Genomic DNA, 11,936 nt, shown 5'->3' on the forward strand with positions numbered 1-11,936 from the left:
TTCCATGCCCACTGCACTGCAGGATTCAAAAGGTGGTTTCCAGCTGAGGCCGGCTGGATGTTGTGCCCAGATGGCTGTTATTTTCATAAGTCCCTCCTCCCTCCACTCTCCCCGGGGAGTCGCAGCCCTTCTTCCACGTTGTCTTTTTTTCATCCCTCCTTGGATCCCCACAACACCATAGTGTTCTCTTGGCTGCGGCAGTGTCTTGCCTGTTGTCTTTGGACGTGCCTCTGGTAACTTATTGGTGCTCAAGCACAGCCGGCGTTTCATGAAATATTCAGCAATCCCCCTCCGTAGCTTCTGCTTGGCTCCATCTTCTCTCTGCTGGCCGAGACGCCCAGACCGGACCGGCCAACGCAGGACAGAGAGGGCCAGCACATTAGACTGCACTTACAGCCAATTTTGCAGTTACAGATAGGACGCCATGCTGCTGAGTGGGACTCCAATGTGCTAGAAAAACAGCAACAGGAAGCTCCAAAGTATCCACGTGATTTATAGTTGCACTGTGAGCTCTGACAGTCCCGTATCACACAACACGTGGAAGGGTGAATTTGTGAGCATTTGAACAGCTTGAAATGGCTAAAAGACGCCCGACTTTTATAATTGCAGTCAAGATCCCTTTCGTAGTGATTAGAAAATAATCATATTGACTGGTGCTCAGTGAAGCCTGACATCTCCTTGGCCAATGGCATCTCCTTGGCCAATTGCATCTCCTTGGCCAATTGCATCTCCTTGGCATGCTGGATTCTAGTCTATGCACTGGGCCCCGTTAGTCCTGCACGATATTTATAGAGCTGTGCGAATGGTGTACCATAGGCCAGGACTGTTGGGGCCCGGCGCCCAGTATCAGATTAAATCATTACTCGCGCAAGCCTCCAAGAATGGCTGGCCTGTGCGGTCAGTCGGAGGCCTGGGACGTCAAGGCTAGCTGAATTACCTCAGTGTGTTTCGCCCGCCTCCCCTCCCCTTCTCTCTCTCTCTCTCTCAATAATATTTGGCCTGTTCTGTCTAAGATTAGCTAAACCTCTCCAATCCACAGTGATTACACTGTTTCTTAATATGTCAGCTCTTTTATTGTGTGTGTGTGTGTGTGTGTGTGTGTGTGTGTGTGTGTGTGTGTGTGTGTTTGTCTAGGTTTCCTTTTTATTTGCTAACCATTTAGACATTGAATACAGAATGAATGTGACACGTTATGTGTGTGTGGACATTGTCGCTACGCTCTGTAAAAATGCTAATTGTATCATTTTAGCGTGGAGGATTAGCACGAATCCCGTGTCCATGGGCTGAAGATGCCGTTAATTGAGCTAATCGGAATTTGAGCCGCGCTCTGCGGATTCAACTGCCCGTCCTGATAAAGCATTCCCATGTCAGCATGATGGCAGAGAGCGAAAGGCCAGATCCCATTAACTCTGGGCTGGACATCCATAAATCATCTGCCCTGTAATGGCTCTGTGTGTGTGTGTGTGTGTGTGTGTGTGCTTGTGTGTGTGTGATTCAGGCAGGGGGGATGGGAACAGAATCAGGGCGGGCAATATAGAAACTGTCCTTCATGGCGTCAGTGGTAGCCTGGGTCAAATCAGAGGAAACCAAAGCATTTGGATCACCAGCGCACATCAACACACACACACACACACCGTATATGCCCTACCCACTGGAGGCAGGCATTGGCCAGATGATGTGATGCAGGGTGTGGATGACCTTGTGTTGTGGTGGTGTGCGACCTTGTGTTGTGGTGTGTGTGACCTTGTGTGTGAGCGCATCTGTTGGTGTGGTCTCTCGCAGGTGCACCAGTACTACAGCTCCCTGCCAGAGGATAAGGTGCCCTACGTGAACAGCCCCGGAGAGAAGTACCGCATCAAGCAGCTGCTGCCACCAGCTACCCCCCACACGACAATGAGGTGAGAAACACCCTCCGCCCCACCCACCCCATCCCTACCCTTGCCCACCCACCCACCCACGCCACCGCAACGCACCCCACCGCACCCCACCCCACCGCACCGCACCGCACCCCACCCCCACCGCACCGCACGGCTCTGCCTCCCTAGAAAGGTCGCATCACACAGGGAGGGGGGGGGGGGGCTCACATGTAGGGCTGGGCTTATGCAGTTGCCTGTGCACACATAACATGGGGTGGTGTGTGTTCTTTTGTGTCCGTGTGTAGATGAGAAAAGTGTGTGATGTAAGTAAGTGTGTAAATGAGGAGGTGTGTGTGTGTGTGTGTGTGTTTTTTAAATTTTTTTTTATTTATGTCAGGCAGAAAACCTGTGTATGTGTGTGTGTTTGTTTTATTTGTGTGTGTGTGTGTGTGTGTGTGTGTTTGTTTTTATTTGTGTGTGTGTGTGTGTGTTTGTTTTTATTTGTGTGTGTGTGTGTGTGTGTGTGTGTGTGTGTGCACTGACAGCACTGACCTCTCTTCCCGGCTCCTCGCCCATGCAGGCGCGCTACTGCAACTCCCTGGACGACGAGGAAAAGCGCGAGCTCAAGCTCTTCAGCGGCCAGCGCAAGCGCGAGAATCTGGGTCGCGGAAACGTGAGACCCTTCCCCTGTGACAATGACTGGGGCCATCTGTGAGCAGGTAACCACCCCATCCACACCCTCCTCCTCCTCTACCGCTCCCCCTCCCCCTCTCTCCTGCCATTTGTGAGTCCCTCTCAGGATACAGTTAGCACCGAGCTGTCAGTTTAAAATAGCAAATAGCCCAAAAGCAAACGCGCACTACACACACACACACACACACAATATGTGCCACTTCCTCTGCTCCCTTAAACAGCAGTGGCACAGGAATGCAGGAACCGACGGAGGTGACATCAGAATGAAAATAAACCAGGGGATATTTCAAGATATTTTGTGTGTGTGTGTGTGTATATTTTTCGCCCTCTACATAACTCCACTCCAACTCAAGCGGCTGATGACATTAAAGTGGATTTCCTTCTATGACCTTCAGCCTTGTCAGCTGCACTGATGCCACGTTGACAATTTTCCTTTATTTTTTTCAGACTCGGTTCTTCTTTTATACCTTTTTTCTTCAACGTTTATAAGTAAACACAGACTGTTTTGACTGTTCCTTGAAATACGCTTGTGCCGGTCTGTGTGTGTGTGTGTGTTATTCTACCGCAGTGCCAAAAATGAGCTTCCCAAGAGGTTAGTAAAGACAAGCTGAAACGCAGAGTGTTCTCTCCTTGACAGAAGCCCATTGCTGACCTCAGTGTTCAGAATGTAGGAGTTGGCTTCGCCCGGTCCTGTATGGCCCATTCTCCATGCGTTCCCCTGATTTACTGTATGCCTGCCCCCTGAGCAGACCGTGTTGTCAGGGAGGGGGGGGGGAGCAGATTGCTTGAGTGGACACTCTTTGATAACGCATATTGATTTAATCCTCATCCCACTCCTGACCTCTATAAGTCAGCGAGGTAGTGTGCTACTTGGATAACCTGATTTCGCCCTCCTCTCATACTTTTCATATCCTTTCTCTCTTGCTCTCTCTCTCCTTCTCCATCTCTCTCTCTCTCCCTCTCCTTCTCTTTCTCTCTCTCTCTCTCTCTCTCTCTCTCTCTCCCTCTTTCTCTCTTGCTCTCTCTCTCCCTCTCTCCCTCCCTTTCCTCTCTCTTTCTCTGTCTCTCTCTCTCTCTCTCCCCCCCCCTCCCTGGCACCAAACATACACATGCACACATATACTAATTTTTTTTTCTTCAATATTTAATCAGTCACTTTGGACAGAAATGTCTTTAAACTGAACTGCACCATCACTGTAAACTGTATACCATAGTGGTTGAGTTCTATGTTCTAACGGTTCCCTGCATTTTCTCCCCTCCCCCCTCTCCTGCCCCCCCCCCCCTCTCCCTCGGTCAGTGCGGTGGGCAGATAACCGGTGGTGACATTGCGGTGTTTGCGTCGCGGGCAGGACACGGCGTGTGCTGGCACCCGCGCTGCTTCGTGTGCAGCATGTGCGACGAGCTGCTGGTGGACCTCATCTACTTCCACCAGGACGGCAAGATCTACTGCGGCCGCCACCACGCAGAGAGACTCAAGCCCCGATGCTCTGCCTGCGACGAGGTGCGCCTGCACACACTCTGTACACAAAGAGACTGACACACACACACACACACACACACACACACACAAAGAGACGGACACACAAAATAACACTGGACACACACACACACTCACACACAAAGAGACTGACACACAAAATAACACAGGACACACACACACACACAATCACACACTAATCCTCTGAACATGACCTCTTGTTATCACTCTGCACACCACAGCCTTCAGAGACAGCCTAAAGACGACCCCCCCCCCCCCCCACACACACACACACACACACACACACACACACACACACACATTGCATAGGTCTGTAAACTGGGTTGGATTAACGTTGACTGACATAAAGATTATGCAATTTAATATCATACTGTTGCAGATGCAGACTTTTGTTTTGAAAGGGATTTTAAAAACTTTAAACAGCTTCACAGTAGCCTAATGCTCTTGACTGCAAGAATGTTTTCGATTCTGAGATATTCATGTAGCAGTTGAAAGAGGGGCTAAGATTTGCAAAACCACAAAGTGCCTCTCAGACCATATGTGTGGATAGAGTATGTGTGTCGATGGAAGCTTTTATGAAGGCTATTCCACCGCCTGTTGCGCCGTTAGCACACAGTTTTAGAAAGACAACGTTTCTTTTCCGTGTCTCCTAAGAAGTATTCATTCCCCCCCCCCCCCCCCTTTCCTCCTCAGTCTGTTCTTTTTTTTAACTAGCTTCAAAGACAGAGCCAGTGAAAATGTAACTTGACCTCACATCTCCTGCAGAGGGGTAAGAGAGGACGCAGTTTCAGAGGCTGGAACAGGGCCACAGCCAGGCCCCCAAGCCTTCTGCACTATCTCCTCCATCCCGTCCTGTCGCCCTTCTGCCCCACGGTTGCCCCGCCACCATTCTGCTACAGACAGATACTGTGGTTTGATGTACGGTCCGCTATCTTTTTTTTATGGTTCCTGCATTTTTTTTCTATCTATCTCTCCGACAGATCATTTTCGCGGACGAGTGCACGGAGGCGGAGGGTCGCCACTGGCACATGAAGCACTTCTGCTGCTTCGAGTGCGAGACGGTGCTGGGCGGACAGCGCTACATCATGAAGGAGGGTCGCCCTTACTGCTGCGGCTGCTTCGAGTCCCTCTACGCCGAGTACTGCGACTCCTGCGGGGAGCACATCGGTGAGTGGACACATCCGTCAGGGCCGTCGTTGCCGTGACTATTTGGAAACGCTGAGGCACTCTGTATGGGCTGAGCAGTGTAAAATGGGGCCAATCTGTGGTGCAAAATAAGACAAATCGGCCTGGCATCAGCGGTGGCAGGGGTGCGTCCTCTCAAACAGGCCTCACGGGAGCACTGACCCGGATCTGAGCACTTAGTTTGAAAGTTAGTTTGGAACATGATTTAGTAGGGCCAAAGAAAGTAAGCTCTTAGCAGGTACCTTGGGTTTAGGGGTTTTGTATAACAGCAAGTCCTAACTGCAAGCGTTGCGAGCGGACATTAGCTAAAATCTGTTTAATTACATTGTTTTCAATTGAAATATCCTAACAGTATGTGTCGCGATGCTGTGCTGTGCAGCGCCATGCAACACCCTACTTCAATTTTCTTTCTGTCTCCTACAAAGCTCTGCTGTTTTGAATGACAGATATGACTCAGTAGAAGGACATATTTAACGGATTCAGTGTAGACAGAGAGCATTTAACGGGAACAAGACAGTAGCTCGCACGGATGGCACGGACAGTAGCTCGCACGGATGCTGTCGGTGTACCATGTAAGAGTGTTGTCTCTCGTCTCCCGAGTTCAAGCAGAGTGCAGAGCACACAGGTGTCTCTCCTGCCCCCTGCGTAACACTCCCCCGCGTAACACTCTTTGCTTGGAGGCCTCGTTTTTTGCTCCAGTGGTTTTCCACAGCTGCATGTGGGCACCTCGCTCAAGACGTTTTTGGGTTGTAATTATCTGCTTGATGGGATGCCGAGAGTATTTCAGTAAAAGCTGATTATAAACTAAAATGTCCAGACACAGACATTGAAAATACGTCGTGGAATACCAGATGTAGGCTAGGTTGAACCAGTTTCCCCTCTGTTACTCATTACATTAATACAGATCATTTAAGGGAACATATTTACCACAGATGTCCATGGCAGAGGGGAGACATCTTGTAATGTCACTGAATTGGTTCAACATACTTTTAAATGGAGTATTAACAGGATTTGATAGTGTAGCATGAGCAGTTTCAGCAGAGTAGTTAAGGATTTGTGTAGGTGTCTATGTACATAAGGTGCATAACAGGGAGCCGTAACTAATTAAAATGTATTCTCTCCACCATGGTAGGTATTGACCAGGGCCAGATGACCTATGATGGTCAGCACTGGCACGCCACTGAGGCGTGTTTCTGCTGCGCCCGCTGTAAGAAGTCCCTCCTGGGCCGGCCCTTCCTGCCAAAGCAGGGTCAGATCTTCTGCTCTCGGGCCTGCAGCGTGGGCGAGGACCCCAACGGCTCCGACTCCTCCGACTCGGCCTTCCAGAGCGCCCGCTCACGGGAGTCCCGTCGCTGTGCCAAGGCAGGCAAGAACGGGAACGTCCACGCGACCAACGGACATGCCAACGGCGTAGGACAGGACCAGCAGGGGCGCTTCTCGGCAGACGTGGACCCGCTGTCCCTGCAGATGGACCTGCTGAGCCTGTCCAGCCAGACGCCCAGTCTGACGCGGGAGCCACCCAGCTGGAAGGGTCATGGTGAGGCGTACCCGTACGAGAGCCGCGCCAACACCACCCCCAGCCCCCTGCAGCTGCTTAGCCAGTGCAACATCAGGACGAGCTACAACCCCACGCCCACCTCAGGAAAAGCTGGTGAACAGCGGGCAAAGGACCCTGGCCACCTGAACAAGAGACCCCCCATATCGGCCCTCAAAGGGCACTCCTTCAACGAGAACTGGTACAGCGGACCAGACGACTACTCCCCGCCAAAGTTGAAAACGCAGTCCAGCTTCAACGATGTGTCCCATAATGGCTTCTCAGAGAAGCGCTCGGTCAGCCTACACGTGTTCCAGAGGGACCGGGACCTGGACACTCAGGGAGGACGGAGCAGGAACCCGATCAGTGCACTTAGTTTTACCGAGCAACTCACACCTCTTGAGCAAACTCCAAGAGGCTCCATGGAGTCATTAGCCTTGTCTAATGCCACAGGTATGTGCAGATTTCATCTGAAAGTCACTTAATATGTGAGGATGGCCTTAAGTATTTCTGTATTTGGAGTTTGTGGAAAGTGAGTCATTTTAGTGGTGTTTCATGTTCGGTAATAGACAGAAGAAGTCAACTGAATTTTGGGTTGTGTGCGCCAGTTCAACTTTTTGCTGTAGAAATAAACACAGGCTTAGTGCGCCGAAATGAAATGTGCAATTAAGAGAGTTTACCCACTCTTTATAGACCAAGCTTGTGCTGGTCCCCATATTTAAAGACCAAGTGGCATTGTCATGTAATTCCAAGAGTGAAAGACTAGCATTTTCCTTGATTACTTCTGTCTCCTCGTGTGATGGTGTGGCCACCTATCTTCAGTGACCTCATTTCTGTTTGTGTGTTGGTGCACAGGGACATCAGCCGATGGAGGTGGCAAGCGTCAGGAGCAACTGTCTCGCTTCTCCATGCCTGACCTCAGCAAAGACTCAGGCATGAACGTGTCGGAGAAGAGCAACATGGGCACGCTCAACTCCTCGGTACAGTTTCGCAGCTCCGAGTCGCTGCGCAGCCTGACCTCGGTGCAGCCCTACATGGAGATGGACGTCCCCGTGGCGGTCAAGTACCCGCTGCAGTACCACCACCAGCCCTCGGTCGTGAGCGCCCTGCCGCCCGGCTTCGCCTACCAGGAAGAGGACCGGCTAAGTTTGGTGAGCAATGCCAACAGCGCCCGTTTGCCCGCCATGAGTGACCGGGAGCGCGGAATACGAGGGGGACGAGGTAACGGCCCAGTGGAGGAGCCAAGACGCCGGCACCACCATCACCACCGGCGATCCAGGCGCTCACGGCGCTCCCGCTCGGAGAACGCCCTCAACCTGGCCGCCGATCGCCGGGTGCCTGCACACGAACGGCCACAGCGGCGCGTGTGCGAGGACTATGACCGCTTCCCCCCACCGCGAGGCCAGCAGGACGCCCTGGGCGGCAGAGGAGGAGGAGGAGGAGGGGGCAGCCATTTCCGGCAGCAGCCCTTCCGGCAGTGCCCTCGGACCACCTCGGACCTGACGCTCCAGAACGCGGCTGCGCTGCGGCCGAGGGGCCTGCGCCTTGGCTGGGACGACTACGAGGACTACGCCGACGAGGACGACTGGTGCTCCACGTGCTCCTCCTCGTCCGAGTCGGACGACGAGGGCTTCTTCCTGGGCGAGCCCATCCCGCGGCCCATGCAGCTGCGCTACATGACCAGCGAGGAGCTCCTACAGAAGTACAGCTCCGGAGGACTGGCTGGCCCTGGACAGATCGGCAGCCGAGGGCAGCTGCACACGCGCAAGCGCAGGAAAAGCAAGAACTGCATCATCTCCTAACTGAAGCCACGCAGGGTAGTGACCAGGTCACACTCGTTGTAGCTTATCCATCTACCCCTGAAAAGAAGAAAATAAAACACTTGCACAAAAGCATTTTCAACTCTGTTTAAAAAAGAGACACCACTCAAAAACACGTTTTAAGTATTGTGAGATAACAGTGAGTGAGTCACAGTAGGTTAATCCGTCGACATCACAAATGTTTTGCATGTTTGCTTTTTTCTTCTGTTTCTGGTTTGATATTACAATGTCATTACTGAGTATTATATTTCAAACAGCTTCTACTGCATTTTGAAGGTCTGCTATGCCATCATATTGTACTTATCAAAAGCCAATGTGCAATGGTTCTAAATGTCTTTTATCCGCCTTCGTAACAGTCCTGTATGGTTCAGCTTATTCCTGCAATGTGGATTTCTTAAGTATCATTTTAGGCTATTATAAGGTGTATATAAATGAATTAATGAATTCACTAAGTTAAGGATGTAATGTAAATACATTGTAAATGATGTACCACAAATTTTATATTTTGTATTGATAGAATTGTTTATGTATTATATATAATGTAGAAATAGAAAAGCATGCACATTAATTTGCTGATTTTTGTCCTGCGTTGAAATTAAAGAGTATTTCATCGAAGTTGATGCTAGTTGACTGAAGGTTTGATGCTAGCCCATTCGCGCTGGATGCTGCACGATGCAACATTCTATCTCTCGCTGGTTGCTGCATAGCGCAGCATGCTTTTTATTTCATGTTTCTAGGTGCTACAGAGGCTTAGATATTAAGGTTTTGGTAGACGTTGACAATTCTTAGTATTTTTTCAGAAAACCCTCAGGAAATAAGGTTATTTAGTCTAGAATGCCATAGGATTCTATTGGCGTTTTTAGCAGGCATTTTAGGAGTAAATGGGCTAGTTGACTGACTGGTTTCTCAGCAGAGTAACTGGTGCTCATGCCCCCGATGCCTGATGCAGGCAGCTCAGACATTCTCACCATCTGCTTGATGCATAAATACATAAGAGCACAGAGAGAGAGAGAGTGTGGAGAGAAAGAGAGAGAGAGAGAGCGGAAATTAAACACTTATTTACACACCTCAATGGTAATTGCAGAAATTAGTTTTTTTCTTGCAGCCTTGACAAAACAAATTTTTTTTGGAAACACTTCCCTTTTCCTTTTGAATAAGTAATCAGACCAAGCATCAGCCTAAACATTTAGTATATTCCATGTTTTTTTTACATGGAAAAGTTTGGTGACCTGGAACTGTACAAACCTCTGAGCTGGAGGACAAAAGAATGCATTTTTTTAAATTGAATATCGGCACAAGCTCTTTCAGGGCATAGTTAACATGTATCATATGAGTTTGTCTAGTGATGTGATGCGTGTATGGTTTGCGTGTATTTAGGTCTTTGCGGGGGCCAAATAACCTTGAGGAAAACACTCTCAATTGGCTGGCAGGGACTCGACAGACACAGCTGTGTGAACATGTGATCCACATTATGGTTCTCCTCCTATGACTTTGGTCCCTGGAGAGCACGGGCAATGTGTGTGATGCCAGCAGGAACCCTGTCTCTGGATCATTGTTTCCAGAGAGAGAGAGAGAGAGAGAGAGTCTCAATCTTAATTTCCATCTGGATTGGTATTGATCGAAGCACACGACTACTATCCTGGGGGGACTGTGAGGCAGATGAAAGTCATTTGAAACTCATCAGCAGAGAATCTCTTTTTCCCTCTCCCCCCCCCCTCTCTCTCTCTCCCCCCTCTCTCCCCCCTCTCTCCCTCTCTCTCTCTCTCTCCCTCTCTCTCTCTCCCCCTCTCTCTTTCTCCCCCTCTCTCTCTCCCCCTCTCTCTCTCTACCCCTCTCTCTCTCTCCCTCTCTCTCTCTACCCCTCTCTCTCTCCACCCCTCTCTCTCTCCCCCTCTCTCTCTCCCTCTCTCTCTCTACCCCTCTCTCTCTCTACCCCTCCTCATCCCCTTTTTATTTACTCATTAGTTTATCTCTTTTCCGTGCTCTTCATTGTAAATGAACAGCACTTCAGGGACAGCAGTTCTCTGCCTTGTGTTATAATGAATGTGAGGTTGACGTCCTTTCAAAAGCAATTCAGATAAAAGCTGTAACATGCACAAGCACTCAGTACCAGCAGAGAGGCTTCTAAAAGTGCTATAAACTGACAACACCTTTGGGGAAAAACAATCAAATCTCCACATATTTCCCCAAATACTTGGCAGGATAAACCAAAAAGCTGTCATTCACATTGGCTCCTTTACAGGCCTTCTGGAGAGAGTCCCAGACAGTGTTAATAGAGACATGCTGTAGAATGTTTCAACTGGATCTCTGGCTATTTGAACACAACGAGGGCTTCCCCGTACCCCAATCCAAACCCACCTAGAGTCCGTCTCACACACACTGGTCTCTGGTTCAGTCACCACCTCACAGCTACCATCCCTTCTGCCCCACACAAACAAGATGGCTGCAAAGAAATTTAATAACAGTTACAATCAGCTTGGCTCCCCTGTAGAAAAACACATGGTATTTGCCTGTTTGGCCTATAGTCTGCTGAATCATAGTGTTTCATGAGTTTGCGCCTAGCCAGACCCACTGGTATGGACACATACCCACACTGTTAGACAGATTTTCTCTCCTTTTTAACCGCCAATTAACCAATGTTCCCACATTCCTTTGGCTGGGGTGTGCGCAGGCAGGCGGTCATGTGGCGGAGCTAAACATAGAGCCCATAAACCTGAATGAAGATGCTCACAGTCCCTCCTGAGCAGGAACGTGGCTCTGAAGGGCCATTATGCAGGAGGACTGAGAGCTTCTTTTGCTTTATGCGTGACAGTACAGGGGTAGCTATGTTGAAGGCTGAGACTGACCGCCTGTTAAGGGTGTGGGTATGTAGTGTGTGGACAACAAATAAAGGTATTCATAATCATATCAAAGATCTTAGAACGTAGCGCTCTATAATCTTTGATTCATATGCATTTCTAAAACGGATAGTTCCAGTCCTTGATTATGATTGGCACAAACATACGCCTTGAGCGCATTTCTATATTACTGCGCTAGCACAGCTCGATCAGAGAGGGTTAAAGCGGATTTGAGAACAGCTATGGGGCTCCGTGTGCACGTCGTGCCTAACAAGGCCCCTTAGCTGTTCTCAAATCAGTGTGACCTACAGCCTCTCAGCGCTTACTGCTTAAATGCATGGCTCATTCACAACACCTCCATAATGAACTCACTTATTGAGTGTAGGAGAGAGAGAGAGCATTGTTATATTTAGGAATTTCTGTCTAAAAAAGACTTTTAAAAAAGCCTAAAACACATTTAAGTGATTGTTTCTTCTTCTGGTTTGGAGACCCCTATATTGTTAATTGATATTA

General features: G+C 49.5%; 1 protein-coding gene across 1 annotated transcript; it reads left to right on the top strand.

The window, feature by feature from the left end:
• Positions 1-1,396: 1,396 nt before the first annotated feature.
• Positions 1,397-9,177, top strand: prickle2b (prickle homolog 2b). Its single transcript, XM_042090309.1, is given in 9 exon segments — positions 1,397-1,469; positions 1,504-1,869; positions 1,872-1,898; positions 2,437-2,541; positions 2,543-2,575; positions 3,847-4,050; positions 5,028-5,214; positions 6,365-7,219; positions 7,622-9,177. Coding segments are annotated over 8 exon segments (2,547 nt in total). The 5' UTR covers positions 1,397-1,469; positions 1,504-1,680; the 3' UTR covers positions 8,569-9,177.
• Positions 9,178-11,936: the final 2,759 nt, after the last annotated feature.

Source organism: Alosa sapidissima, chromosome 4, assembly GCF_018492685.1.
Source record: "Alosa sapidissima isolate fAloSap1 chromosome 4, fAloSap1.pri, whole genome shotgun sequence".
Taxonomy (NCBI): Eukaryota; Metazoa; Chordata; class Actinopteri; order Clupeiformes; family Clupeidae; genus Alosa; species Alosa sapidissima.